General features: G+C 42.1%; 2 protein-coding genes across 2 annotated transcripts in view; one reads left to right on the top strand and one right to left on the bottom strand.

Moving 5' to 3' along the window:
- LOC125482901 (PRELI domain containing protein 3A-like) lies at nucleotides 1-3,230 on the bottom strand. Its single transcript, XM_048595487.1, has 3 exons — nucleotides 3,069-3,230; nucleotides 2,385-2,495; nucleotides 1-504 (listed from the first exon to the last, which is right to left on the bottom strand). The coding sequence occupies exons 1-3, from the start codon at nucleotides 3,098-3,100 to the stop codon at nucleotides 324-326; spliced, it is 324 nt and encodes a 107-aa protein (XP_048451444.1). The 5' UTR covers nucleotides 3,101-3,230; the 3' UTR covers nucleotides 1-323.
- Nucleotides 3,231-7,899: 4,669 nt separating this feature from the next.
- LOC109936126 (AFG3-like protein 2) overlaps nucleotides 7,900-15,160 on the top strand; it is a 165,232-nt gene continuing 157,971 nt past the window's right edge. The window contains exons 1-4 of the mRNA XM_048595482.1: nucleotides 7,900-8,164; nucleotides 11,610-11,709; nucleotides 13,827-13,904; nucleotides 14,196-14,308. Coding sequence (XP_048451439.1) covers nucleotides 8,075-8,164; nucleotides 11,610-11,709; nucleotides 13,827-13,904; nucleotides 14,196-14,308 — 381 coding nt within the window. The 5' untranslated portion in view covers nucleotides 7,900-8,074. The remainder of the gene's footprint in view (nucleotides 8,165-11,609; nucleotides 11,710-13,826; nucleotides 13,905-14,195; nucleotides 14,309-15,160) is intronic.

Below are 15,160 nucleotides of genomic sequence, written 5' to 3'. Positions count from 1 at the left end.
TTCTCTGACTCTGCTGAATGGTGGAGAAGGCTTGAAGGACTGAGTAGCCCACTCTTTTACTTGTTCGTATGTATGAAAAGAACATATTACTACCTTAGCCTTCATGTGCAATATTTTTTTCAGTTTATTATTCTTCTGGATTTAATGCAGAAATCAGATTATTCTGCACCTAGTCTTGTATGGGTCAAATGTACAAACCGGGATCTAGACATGAGTGATTCATACAAATTAAGATATTAGACCATAAAAACCTCTTGTTTTAGTTTTAGTAATATTAACCAATGGGTATTCAAATAAACAGAAAATATTGTACAAAATGATGCTTACGGACTTACAGCTATAACAATGCTGGGGAGGCCCCACTCGGTACTAAGCAGACGATGGCTATGCAGTCTTCCTCGAGTATCGAGATTTCTCTCCAACACATCCACTCCTACCACATTGGGATTCATGGGATTGGGGTATTTACGCATCGCAGCTTTGATAACTGTCTCCCAGGGATGGCTAAACAATATAATCATATACAACCACACGGCATATTAGCCAACACCACTATAACGGAAATGGAAGGGAAGAAGTGTGTGCAAATGGCAGTTATAAAACGGTCACCTTAGCCAAATTTACAATCAGTTTAGATATATGTATACGGCAGATACTTCAAACATTCACATGCACTGAGATATAGTAATGCATAGTGAATCACTGCACAGAATTTATTGTAAAAATATTCGATCATTTAATTCAGCAAGAAAGATAAGAATCACTTTTCTTCTATGCTGCAGACTATTCCTCATCTTCTTCATTCAGAATTCAAAGAACAGTACAGCACAGGAACAGGCCCTTCAACCCTCCGGGACAGCGCTGAAATATGCCTTCCTAAACTAAATATCTTTTGCCTCTACATGGTCCATATCCTTCTATCTCCTGCCTATTCATTTACCTGTCAAGATGCCTCTTAAATGTTGCTACTGTATCTGTCTCAACCGCCTTCTCTGGCGGCACATTCCAGGCGTTTACCATCCTCTGTGAAAAATACTTGCCTCTCACATTTCCATAAGCTTTCCCCCTTTTACCTTAAGCTTGTCTCCTAATAATTGACATTTCTACCCTGGGAAAAAGACTCTAAATATCCATTCTATCCATGCCTCTGATAATTTTGTAAACTTCTATGAGGTTGCCTTTCATCCTTCGACATTCAAATGAAAACAAAGCGAGTTTGTCCAATCCCTCCTCAGGGCTAATACACTCCAAACCTGGTAACATCCTGATAAACCTATTCTGTACACTCTCCAAATCCTCCACATTCTGGTGGTGGGGTGACCAGAACTGTATGTAATATTCCATATGTGGCCTAACTAAAGTTCTATACAGCTGTGGCATGACTTGCCAATTTTTATATCCTATGCCCCGACCAAAGAAGGGAAGCATGTTATATGCCTTCTTAACCACCTTATTCACTTGTGTTGCCACGTTCAGGGAACCCCATGGACCTGTATGCCTAGATTTCCCCCTGTACATTGATGCTACTAAGCATTCTGCCATTTACTGTACACTTGCCTCCTGCAGTAGATCTTCCAAAATGCATCACCTTGCATTTGTCCAGATTAAACTCCATCTGAAATTTTCTGCCCAAGTCTCCAACCTATCTTATCCTGCTGTATCCTCTGGCAATCCTCACTATCCACAGCTCCCTCAATCTTTGTACCGTTCACAAACTTACTAAGGCTACCTACAATCTCCTCACTATCCGCAGCTCCCCTAGCTTATGTATCATCGACAAACATAATAATCTTCTCCATTCTCCTCCAAATCATTTATAAACTACAAGAAACAGGTGTCTCAGCACTGATCCCTGTGGAACACCACTGGTCACAGATCAAGCAAATTGAATAATGGAGGTTTGGAAGCTCATCTTGCAATCAAATACAACATCAAGCTTGGGAAGGGTTGGAAGCAGTGCCAAGAGAGCAAATTTTGTGGCACAGACCAAAGACAATTATTTCTGTTCTGCCAATATTTAATTGAAGGAAATGTTTGCTCATGCAGTACTGCACGCTGAATAAGCAATTTGAAAACTTAGAGACTGTGGAGGAGTTTAGAGCTAAGTGACAAGGTAGAGATCAGTGTCACAAGGGAAACGTGACTCCAATGTTTTTGGATGTTGTTGCTAAGAAGCAGTGTGTAAATGGGAAATAGGAGGTGGTAGTGGTGTTTGATCTAAATTCATCTCTGGGGGAGTCTGCAGCCACAGTTTACGGAATGCACCTCCAAAAATGCAACTAGATACACCAACAGTCTGAATCCCCAGCCAATATAACTAGGATCACCACCACATCTGTTCCCAAATAAAAGGCTGGCTAGGCATACAGTAAACAATTAAATACCTTCCAATGGGAAATGTTACTTGTTTTTCACACAGAGACGCACACAACCCTTCACAGAAATAACAGTCCTCCAGTTCTTTCTGCAATGCAGAGTCCCAGGAGCTTATGAATCTGTAAGGCACATTTTTGCGCAAAATTTGATTTCTGGAGAACCACAAACTAAGTTGCTCAAGCAGATTTAAACACAGATTCACAAACTGTTTCATGTCAGCTTCCAGCACCAACAGCCTGATCCAATCACAGAGAATATGGGGCAGGCAGGAATGCCAAACCACAGCCTCCCCACAGCCCCAAACTAATCCTTCACTTCTGTGACAGGCCAGACTCCCAACTTCCTTCTCCCCCTCAGGCCGAACCCCAATCCCCTCCCTCCTTCAGGCCGAACCCCAATCCCCTCCCTCCTTCAGGCCAGGACCTCCAAAACACCTCCTCCCCTACGGTTGGCTTCAATCCCCTCCGCCTGAGGCTGGACCCCAAATCACTCACCCTCAGGCCTGAACACCCAACTCCCCCTTTCAACCCACGCCACATCTCATAATGACGAAGCCTCGCCTGCCCCACGCCCTCTCATGTCAAAAACCACTCTCCCTCTCTTACCAGACCCTCCCTCGGTATTCCTCAGGCTGGGCCGCCTACACACCCTCACACTGCCCCCTCAGGCCTGACCACAATCCCTCTGCCGACCTGAAGAGGTGCTCCGAGCTCCAGATCTTCATGGCACCGGAGGCCAGGCCGCACTGTGTCCGGGAAAGGAGCTGCTCCTTGCCCCCAGACCCTTCACACCAGCCCCCACAACTCCTTCAGCTCCGCCACTCAATCTCCACCTGACAGGAGCCGAACGTCTACTTCCGGGAGACCGAGGCAACACCGCCCCGCCCACTAACCGCTGCCCCGCCCAGGGATTGCGTCACCTCTCCGCCCACTACCGCATACACGCCCCCTACACGTCATCGCTCCACCCACTAACGGGGTAGCTGCCCACGGATTGCGTCACCACCCTGCTTTGCCAACCGACGCCTGCTCCACGGACGTACGCCACGCTCACTGACGGCGGCCCCGCCCACAGACGGACGTCCCGCCCACTGACGTCCGCTCCGCCCCAAATTGCGCTATCGTCCCGCCCACCAGCTCCGCCCCCCCCAACCTTCTACGGAACAAGAACAGAAATTGCTGGAGAAAGTCAGCGGGTCTTGGCAGCATCAGTGGCAAGAAAGCAGAGTTAACGTCTCGAGTCCGGTGACTCTTCATCAGTACTCCTCTTTGAACGATGCAAACACATAAACAAAGGGTCCCGACCCGAAACGTCAACTTTCCTGATCCTCGCCTGCTGTGTTCCTCCAGCTCCACACTGTGTTGTAACTACACATACCCATTTTTTAAAATACAAAAGTTTCAGCGACAACATGCAACAGCTTAAACTGGGGAGCTAATAACTATTTTCACTATAAATTTAAATGCTACGTTGTATAATGTGAAGTCAACATTAATAAAGTATATGTAGAGTTAGTCAGAGATCACAATTTGACAAGACATTTCACATACACATAAAACAAATAAAGGAATCTCCTCGCAATGGAGAAATTATACCAGATGATAAGCCCCTTCATCTCTAACCATTTGGGTTCAACTGCCCAGTAGTAGCCATGTTGCTGAGGACCAGAAATATTTAAGATGTTGTCAGACCCAATAACAAGAATACCTCAAAAACAACTTATTAAAACAAGGGTTAGTAGGAACTGCAGATGCTGGAGAATCTGAGATAGCAAGATGTAGAGAAGAAGGGTCTAGGCCCGAAACGTTAGCCTTCCTGCTCCTCTGATGCTGCTTGGCCTGCTGTGTTCATCCAGCTCTACACCTTGCTATCTCTTATTAAAACAAGGAAATGGTTTGAATTTCCCTTCAATAGGATTCTTTACATCATGCGGCAATGTTTCTCTTATCGCCTGCAATAGAAAAAAACTGGGTTTGTCTATCGTGTTGAAGAATCCAACAGACATTTAACACAACTATAATGTACAATATGACATTCCTCATAAGTGTCTAGGCTAACATTAAGCTATTAGTTTACAACAAAGGAGCATGCTTTCCGTAGGTGTCATGCTTAAAGTGATCCAAGGTAAGATGGAAGATGAGATGTTTAGATCTCAGGAAACAGCGATCATAAATAAGCATTTTTTTAACCATAAAGTGAGTCAGCCTTAACACAACAGGCAAGTTGTTTGGGCTACTGTCTACAGTCCATTTCTTCTGATGAAGGGTCCTGACCTGAAACGTTGACTTTCCTGCTCCTCTGATGCTGCCTGACCTGGTGTGTTCCTCCTGCTCCACACTCATTTCACTCTGACACCAGCATCTGCAGTTACTCTTATAAATCCTCTTTGATATTTTGACACAACAATATCTTAGCAAGTTCAAACACTCGAATGCCGACAATACAAAGTTGTTTTCTTTGTAACTTGCTGTGTTGAGATTTATCTAAGTTTTTATTTTAAAAAATACATTTGTTTAATTTCAGATGTAACTGTCTCACCTTGTATTTCATCTCTTAACGTTTACGGTGTAATGTATGTTCGTTGGTCGATCTTCTCACATGGAATTGTTGGTAGGCATTGGCCACTCGAACAGTTTCTAGTCAGTGAAGTAGGATTCTAGATCAAAAAAGAGAAAGAATAGCGAAAAAAAGTATGAAAAACAGCATAAGAAAACAGAAAGACCAAGACTGGCAAATGCGGTATAGCAAGTTGATGACAAAGTCCATGGCAGTGGTTTGATTCAATGTAAGATTGTTGAGATTTCTGATGGCGTGACTGCGCCAGCGAAGATGACGACCAGAGGCTAGCCTACGTCATGACGCAATACGCTACACCTCTATCCGGCATGTATCCAGTCAGCCGCGGGACACTTTGTTGCAGCCTCAGGGAGCGCAGGAGAAGTGACAACAACTGCAGGTTGTACATTTTAAATGTTATGAATTTTATTATTAAACGTTTAAAAAACGAAAGAAGCAACAGGGGCTCCAGTCGAAAAGTCTTGCTCCCAAGCGCACAGCGAGTAGTGATCGTGAGGTTCCTGCAAATGCAAAAATGACAGGTTACGTGGGCTTGTGATACGGGTTATCATGATCTTGAAGCGATCATTTGCTTGTCTATGAGGCTCAGAGGAGAATTTTCTGCTGTTCATTCCCTGTTTGATACATAGTATTTTGCCTCGCACAGGAGATTGCAGCCGAAGGGGAGAGGGGGTTTAGTCGCATGAGTTGTTTGCATCATGTCAAAACAGGAGCGTCTTGGCGGAACATAAACAAAGTTGCTGGAAAAGCTCAGCGGGTCTGGCAGCATCTGTGAAGGAGTCTTGGCGGACTGTGATCTTTGCCTTTTTAAACTGATGTTTTTGTACTAGTGAATTAGAAATGTACTAACCTCGATAAGTATAAGCGTGTCTCAAATGTTTCTTACCATGAATTTGCATTCACTTTATTTCAGTCTATGTTGGGATAGTGCATATGTCTGCAGGATTACGTGACATTCTCATCTCCAAAGTTTGGTTACAAAACCTACACTAGAATTCTCCTGCTCCCTTCACTTTTACTTAACTTTATCAATATAGATTGTGTGTTCCTGCAATCCCTTAGGTCAGCTTTACATATTACATTTTAATTCCGTTGGAATCTGTTAGAAATGATGCTCATTTAACGAGCCGGTGCGGTTACGATGGGCCGAACAGTATCCTGCACCATACCAGGAGAATCCTTTATGAACATGGCCATTCCACCTACCGCTGCCCACTCCACCCCATCTGTTCTGAAAATATTTAGTTTTCTCATTTGTGTTTGATATCTTTGCCTTTTTATACAACTGTATTTGTTTCTCAATACATAAAAGCCTTTCCTACCCTTTAATCCTGAACACTATTTAAATTGGTCATCAGATACAAAGACGTAAGCTATTTCATACTGTCAACAAATATTCTTTGATAAAGGATTATTAATTTTAAGGTATAGGTTTTCAGGTCAAACAGTAAAACCCAAACCTCTGGAAAAATCAGGATTAGGAACTGTGTAATTTCTGACGAAGGTTGTGCCAAATGTCTATTTTTTAAAAATTCATTCGCAGGATGAGGCATCGCTGGCTAGGCCAGCATTTATTGCCCATCCCTAATTTCCCAGAGGGTAGTTACCAGTCAACCACATTGCTGTGGGTCTGGAGTCACATGTAGGCCAGACCAGGTAAGGATGGCAGTCTCCTTCCCTAAAGGACGTTAGTGAACCAGATGGGTTTTTCCCCCGACAATGGATTCATGGTCATCATTAGACTCTAATTCCAGATATTTATTGAATTCAAATTTGAACCTAGGTCCCCAGAACATTACCTGGGTCTCTGGATTAACAGTCCAGCGACAATATCACTAGGCCATGGCCTCCTCATCTGTTACACTCTTTGTAACAGGACTAATCAGTGTACTCTGTTATTTCACAGAATTAAGTGTAATGAACAAAGAACACAATGGGGAAAAAAACCTTTTACACAACTAGTGGCTACCGTCTGGAAGACAATATCTGGGAACCTGGTAACAGGTTCAATTGTGGCATTCAAGAGGGAAACGAAATATTGGCTGAAAAGGGAGTACAAAGTTAAAGGGAGAAGAAGTTAGAGACAAAAAACAAACTGCAGATGCTGGAATCCAAGGGAGACAAACAGGAAGCTGGAATAACACAGCAAGCCAGGCAGAATCTGGAGGAAAGAGGCACTGGGTGAATTGCTGATGCAGAGAGTCGGCAGAGAGAATGGATTGAATGACCCTTTCCAATTCTGTGATACCTCTTGCATCCGATGTCTAATACAACTGTGATGTTATAAGTTCTTGTTTGAAACTATTTTTCCTGCAGTTTTCAGTGACCGTGTGGATGGATTATTTTAGGACATTTTATTTAATAAGTGCAAAACCGACCTATAAGAGCGTGTTGGTAAATCAGGCATGTGAGACCATCTTGCCCCACTTATATTATAACATACCAGCTCTCTTTGCGGACCTGTAGAATTCGAATAGCTTGAAGTGGGCAAGTTGAAAAATCCAAGCATATTTGTATTTAAATCCAGGCGGGGAGAAAAAGAAAAAAACGAATTTCAGATTGTTAGATGAGGTTGCAGCTTGTCTCACCTCTTTTGGCGATGCTAATTCCTATTGTCAATATACCAGCACGATGTGGGAGAGCAAGAATCACTCAAGCAACTCCATCATCGGGTGACACGAATATGAAATCGTAGGAATCGAGCAAATAAATAGCGAAGAAAAGACAGGTGAAGAATATAAAGAGACACACGGATGGGCACAAACAGCAGCACTGACACAGGCAGTATACAAGAAAGGACATGGCAAACTTGCCGCAGAGTTGGGGGAAAAGTTTCCCCTGAGGTTGTCGCAAACATCGACGTAACTGTGCGGGGAACACGTGACGAAAAGGGGGCGGGGATACGTCATGGCGTCACGGCACGCAGATACGCCCACAGTGATGTCTGACCCCAGACGGCCTTGGAGGGGGAGGGGTAGAGATGATGATGATGATGATGGTGGTGGTGGTGGCGGCGGCGGTAGTGGGACATCAATACGCTGCTTAGACATTGCTGAGGAGTATCCTGAACTGGACAGGGGAAAGAAAGGAGAGAGAAAAGGAAAGAGATAATCAGCAGGCGATGGCGCACCGCTATGTCGTGTTGGCCCGTTGCTGCCGGGGCTTGTATAAAAGTTTTGGCCCTCAGCGCGTCAGCCGAGCCTGGAGGCCGGTGAGTAAGCGGCAGAGCGGCGTGTTTACACAGGCAATAACCTTCACTCAGCGCAATACCACTCTGTGGTGGTACTGTTTAAAATACGTGCCTGCCTGGTACCGACAGGTTTAAAGTCGTTGACGCATGTGACGTTAATCAGTTTGTAGGGTTAGATCATAGAATCTCTGCAGCAGGCTATTCGGCCCATCGAGTCCACACCGACCCCTGTGAAGAGCAAAAACAAAGTTGCTGAAAAGCTCAGCAGGTCTGGTGGAATCTGTGAAGGAAAAAAACAGTTAACATTTCGGGTCTGGTGACTCTTCCTCAGAACTGAAGGAACTGAACCCTGTGAAGAGCATCGCACTCTGTCCCTGCATTTCCCATGCTTAATCCACCTAACCTGCACATCCCTAAACACTATGGGCAATTTAGCATAGCCTGCACATTTTTGGATTGGCCTGGAAGAAACACCACACAGGCAGTCGCCTGAGGTTCGAATTGAACCGGGGTCGATGGCGCTGAGAGGCAGCAGTGCAAGCCACTGTGCCGCCCTTATGATTCAACCAGTTCCAATAAACCAAAACCAACAAACATCAGATAATGCCTTATAGAGATTTGCAAAATGATGTAATTTAGTTTGTAGTTGTGACAGGATAATTTCCCCCAACCCTGAAATAATGGTGCAGGGCGTCTTGATCAAACTATTGGAACATATTGCAGCCTTGTAACAGATTTATAGAGTATATGTGCAAGGTAGTTGTACTGATATTTTATTTTATAAGTCACTTACTTGGGCTTGGATGGAGTGTTCTCTTATTCTGGGCTCTACACGTCAGAAAGCATGTCAAGGCATTGGATAAGATGTAGTGTGGAGAGTGTTTTGGTCACGTGGAGAGAGGAGAGCACTACATTAGTTGGAAACATAGCAGCACTCATCCCTGTGACTGAGGTTCATGTTTAATGTCCGTTCCCAGGCTTGAAGACAAAGTTAGTGCTGACACTTCAATGTAATACTGTTAGGGACTAGCTATCGCTAGGCACCGTCTATTAGATGGAATGTTAAACCAAGGTGTGCTCTGTAGACTGGTGGATGTGAAAGGTCCAAGGACCTCATTCTGAAGAAGAAAACAGCAGTTATCCCTGGTGTCCTGGCCAATATTTATCTCTCAATCAACATTGCAAAAGCAGATTATGTGCTGTCATCACATTCCTTTATATGAGAGCTTGCTGTGTGCAAAGTTGGTTTCCATGTTTCCCGCGTTCCCACAGTGACCATCCTTAATGTCTGTCAGTCTTTCGAGACTTTCACTGTTCGTGAAAAGCAAGTATTTTTTTTCACTTTTACCTCTGATTATGTCGATGCAACTTTGCTGCAGGATCCTTAGAATTCGCTCCCCAAATTAGAGATATTTCTCCAAAAGAAATAAGTCAAAAGGAAAATAAAAGATTTTTCTTAGGAATAAGTCATAAGACGTTCTCTGGGCCAAGCTTAATATATTTTAAGGTAACGTGATGTGCTTACTCTGCATCAGTGTTTGCAATTAATCAATGACAAAGCATCAGCAGGACATTTGTTGAAAAATATTTGAGTAAAAAAATTGTACCTGTGAATTTTTAAGATTGATTTTCTGTGAACTGTGCTATTTTTAGGATGTCGAGAAAGTCCACTGAACAAAAAGCATTAATTCATTGTTATATCGGAGTATGAAAATGATTCCTGCGACCAATTTCTGTTATTGTTGCAGAAGGCTGTGGATACTAAGGACAGAAATAGATATGTTCTTGATTAGTAAGGGGATCAAGGGTTTTGGCGAGAAAGCAGGAGAATGCGGTTGAGAAATATATCTGCCATAATGAAATAGTGGAGCAGACTTTAAGTTGAATGGTCTAATTCATCTCCTATATCTCATGGTCTTATAGAGAGAGTCATAGAATTGTACAGCACAGAAACAGACCCTTCAGTCCAACTCGTCCATGCTGACTAAATATCCTAAATTAATCTGGTCCCATTTGCCTGCATTTCACCCATATCCCTCTCAATCCTTCCTGTTTGTGTGCCCATCCCCAGTACTTCTTAAATGTTGTAATTGTACCAGCCTCCACCACTTTGTCTGGCAGCTCATTCCAGACACGCACCACCCACTACACGAAAAAGTTGCCCCTTAGGTCCCTTTTAAATCTTTCCCCTCTCGCCTTAAACCTATGCTCTCTAGTCATAGAGTCATTCGTATGGAAATAGAGTTTTGGTCTAACCAGTCCATGCCGAACGTAATTCCAGACTAAACCAGTCCCACCTATTTGCTCCTGGCCCATATCCCGCCAAACCTTTCATATTCATGTTTCTATCCGAATGTCTTATAAATGTTGTAATTGTACCTGCATCCACCCCTTCCCCAGGAAGTTCATTCCACACACAAACCATCCTCTGTGTAAGAAATTTGCCGTCATGTCTTTTTTAAATCTCTCTCCTCTCTCCTTAAACATCTGTCCCCCAGTTTTGAAATCCCCCGTTGTAGGGAAAAGACAACTACCATTAACTCTATCTATTACCCTCCTTATATTATAAATTTCTATTGGGTCGCCTCTCAACCTCCTACGTTCCAGTGGAAAAAGTCACAGCCTGTCCAGCCTTTCTTTATAACTCAAATCTTTCATACCTGGCAACATCCTGATAAATCATTTCTGAACCCTCTCCAGCTTGGGAAAAAGATCTTGACTATTCACTCAATTCATGGTCAGAAATCACATGACACCAGGTTATAAATCAACAAGTTTATTTGATTCAGAGATAGTAGGAACTGCAGATGCTGAAGAATCTGAGACAACAAGGTGCAGGGCTGGATGAACACAGCAGGCCAAGCAGCATCATAGGAGCAGATTATTTGATTGTTGGACTGTAACCTGGTGTTGTATGATTTCTGACCTTATCCACCCCAGTCCAACACCGGCACCTCCACATCACTCTATTCATATCCTTCACAATTTTATAATCCTCTATAAGGTCACCCCTCAGCCTCTGACACTCTAGGGAAAATAGACCCAGACTACGCAGCCTCTATAGCTCAAACCCTCCAACCCTGGCAACATCCTTGTAAATCTTTTCTGCACCCTTTTGAAGTTTCACAACATTTTTCCTATAGCAGGGAGATCAGATGCTAACGTAAAAAGCAAGTAGCTTAGATTTATCAATCTAGCTTACAGTTCTTCATTACAGTATTACTTGGAATTGCTAAAATAGGCCACTACTATTGGCTGGTCCAACTTGCCTTGCACTATGTCCATTTAATGTAAAACATTTGTGAGGAGTTCAAGATTTTTAAGATGCACCTTCCTCTACTAATAAGTGTATATGATTAATGCATTGGACCTCATGTTAAAGTGCCATCCTAGAAGGTGTGAGTAAGATGATATGATAAATAGTATATTCTCAGCATTCTCTGTTGCATTGTGTGATTTCTTGCAGTTTTTAGGTTGTACACACTATTGTGTGGGCTTGGATAAGAGCAGCCTACTAGCAGATGTTCTAGGTATCTATGGACGACTCTGCTCACGACCACCAAAAGGTGAGTAATCTTGAAAGTGTCATAAATTTGTAATCGTTATTGTCATATTTAGTCTGTTTACCTTCAAGCCTCCATTTAATTCTAATTTTTTCTATTTTTCAAATTATTTATAAACTTATATTGGAGTTAAAACACAGGTTTGGATTTGCATTTTTGGGCCGACTTAATGGATTTTAGCTGTCAATTATGGACAGTCAGGCATTTTTCAACATCGTGGGACAAGTTACCTTGTAGACTCCTGACAGACAGTTTCCAATAATTAGTTTCAGAACTGACAGTAAGGATCAGGATGCTTGCCCACCACCTGGGGATATTGTAATGATGTCCAAAAAAGGGACAAAAAAAAAATCTAAATCTGCGTGCATGTAGTGAATGTCAAGATATGCAATCCAAGTACTGATGATAGACAGTTGCTTGTTTGTCGATTACCCCAGTCTAGAAGGAGCAGCTCCTGAAGCATGCTGTGTAGACTTCAATCTTGGAAATTTGTATAACAGGCTCCATTTGCACATAGCCTGATTTAAGGGGAGGCAATGGCTTGGTGGTATTATCGCTGCACTGTTAATCCAGAAACCCGTGTACTGTTCTGGAGACCAGGGTTTGAATCCCGCCACAGCAGCTGGTGGAATTTGAATTCAATAAATATCTGGAATTACGAATCTAATGATGACCATGAATCCATTGCTGATTGTTGGAAAAACCTATCTGGTTTGCTGATGTCCTTTAAGGAAGGAAACTGCCATCCTTACCCAGTCTGGCCTACATGTGACTCCAGACCCACAACAATGTGATTGACTCTTAACAACTAAGGGTGGACAATAAATGCTAGCCTAGCCTCTTCCCATGAATGAAAAAAGAAGAGTTGCTTTGTAAAGCAGACAGACTGCACTGGATGGTAAACTGGAAATTTCAATTTCTGCCATCTCACAAGATATTTAGAGGAGCTACTGAGACTGGCAAAAGGTGGCAAGTAGTATTCCATAGAGACCAATACTGGAATCGTTGCCATTAACCATTTAGAACCAGATCCATTGCAGGCAGTCACCATTTCATCACATTGCAGTGACATGATGTTAACCTGTGTCTATGTGGTGGCATTAAAAATAAACACAGCCTCTTAACATATTAAAAGCAAGTTGTTGTATTATCTTTGTTATGCATTGTCTTTTTTTCATAATGCTATGGAAATATGTGTTGGTAATAGCTAAATTGGAAAATTAAACTAATTTTACAAGCAGAAATCAAAGTTAGTGCTCGCTGGATAGTTAAGGCTGGCAGATGAGAACATTACCATTTAGATCACCTGCCAATCTGACAAGTGTGTATATATAATTTTCCCTAGAATTCTATACCAACAGCACTGTGGTTATACCTTTACCACATGGGTTTCAGCAGATCGCAAGGGGTGAGTGATTAATGCTCACACCCCTTGAATCATTTTTACAAAAGCATGCTGAAAAGTTGCTTAAATATAAAATGGTTGACTGTAAAATTTGCTAATGTTTCAAACATTTTAAGTTCATTTTGAGTAAAACACTTTGTATTGAGAAACATAATATTAACAGCCAGTGTATTCACTGTGGAATTACTAACCTTTATTTTTAAAATGGTAAAAGTTCTTAAAAGTGTTGGGGCTAAGTTTCATTGCTGGCATAATTCTACACCTTTAATAACTCCAAATCTGTTATTTTTTATTTCAGTTGAAGGTATTCTAATGATTCTTAGACCACTATTCAGATAAATGATCTGGTTTTGAGATAAGTGGCATTTGGGTTGAGTTGCCCAGTAAACCAGAACAAGATTAAGGGATAATTCACCTTGGGCAATGTTACAGGTTATCCTCCACAGCACCAGCATGTAAATATTAGTACTCTATGCATTCCCATAGGAATTCCACTAAGGTTATTCTGAATGAAACTGTATCCCAACACAAGGCTGAGTCAAACTTAAAAATGTCTTGAGAAATTCAGCAGGTCTGGCAGTATTTGTGGAGAGAGAAAAGTAGTGTAAAAAGGTTTGAGTTCAGTGTGACGTTTTTCAGAACTGAATCACATGTTCCTGTAGTTCTTAAGCTAACTTTTATATGAACATTTTCAAACATAGAGTTTTTTTTTCAGGTTTTGAAAAATATTTTCCAAACAAAAAGTCCAGAAGCACAAGTGAATCATCTAATGGATCATCCAGTGAGGCACAAGGTAGTTTATTAAAATATACGATTTGCACAATTTAGAATTTTTATTTAAGTTAAAATGATTACATGGAAAGAGTGGCTTCCTATAGGAAATAGCCCTTGTAAGCAACCATATCCATTACATAATTTGCATTATGTAATGCACACATTAATTCTGTAAGTCTTTCTGACTAGCTAAATGAAATGAGTTTTTTCATCATTAGAATTGCACATTTACAAGGTCTGCAAACCCATCTAACTAAAAATGGAGTCTGGACAGTTTTTCGTTGACAGTAATTTATTGCATATTCCACAGAAGCAAAATCGACAAATTCTCAACGTTCAGGGAGCAGTGGTGCAGGTGGTGGAAGTGGAGGAAAGAAAGGAGGCAGAAAGGATGAGTCTACCTGGTGGGCCAGATTACAGAAGGTAACTTTTTTTTAAAAAATATATATTAATTCAAGGATATTGTTACACTGGTTGGGCCAGTCTTTACTGCCCATCCTATCACCCTTTGAGAAGATGGTGGTGAGCTGTCACCTTGAGTCCATTTGAGGTAGCTACATCCACAATAGTGAGGAAGCTGTAGGATTTTCACCCAGCCATCCTGGCTGTTCAAGACCATAGATCATGGGTTTGAAAGATGTTGTTTAAGGAACTTTGGTGAACTTCTGCAGTGCAACTTGTAGGTGGTACACCCTGTTGTTGCTGTGTCGGTGATGGAGGAGTGAATTTTTCAACATGTGATGCCAGTCAAGCAGCTGCTTATCTTGGATGGTGTCATGCTTTTTGAATGTTGAAATGGCTCTATTGTCTAATAGAATGAGAATAGTACAGTAGTGAAAAATCATCTTTGTTTGAAGCATTGGGATATAGATACAACTTTGGGAAGAAGAAATAGCAAAAGAAAGAAGTCTCGGAATAATTTGTAGGTCCATCAACAGTAACTACATGGTAGGACCGAGAATAAATTAGTAAATAGTGGGGGCTTGTAACAAATGTTCAGTGATAACGATGGGCAATTTTAATTTTCATGTAGACTGGATGAATCAAATTGACAACGGTGGTCGGAAAGATGAGTTCATGGAATGTCTCCAGAACCTTTTCTAAGAACAATATATTCTTGAACCAGGTTAGAGACAAAAATTGCAGATGCTGGAATCCAAGGTAGACGTACAGGAGGCTGGAAGAACACAGCAGGTCAGGCAGCATCTGGAGGAAAGGAGCGGTCAACGTTTCGGGTATTACCCTTCTTCAGGACTGGATGTGTGGGTAGGGGGA

The sequence above is a fragment of the Rhincodon typus genome, chromosome 4, assembly GCF_021869965.1.
Source record: "Rhincodon typus isolate 14 chromosome 4, sRhiTyp1.1, whole genome shotgun sequence".
In the NCBI taxonomy this organism is placed as follows: Eukaryota; Metazoa; Chordata; class Chondrichthyes; order Orectolobiformes; family Rhincodontidae; genus Rhincodon; species Rhincodon typus.
The sequence above is the reverse complement of the archived record's forward strand: the minus strand, read 5'-3'. Positions and strand labels throughout refer to the sequence as shown.

Coding starts and splice junctions, on each gene's coding strand:
- LOC125482901 (XM_048595487.1), bottom strand. CDS start 3,100: ATGAAGATCTGGAGCTCGGAGCACCTCTTCAG. Junction 2,496..3,068: donor AGCTCGGAGCACCTCTTCAG/GTCGGCAGAGGG, acceptor TGTGCCTTACAG/ATTCATAAGCTCCTGGGACT. Junction 505..2,384: donor GTAACATTTCCCATTGGAAG/GTATTTAATTGT, acceptor TATATTGTTTAG/CCATCCCTGGGAGACAGTTA.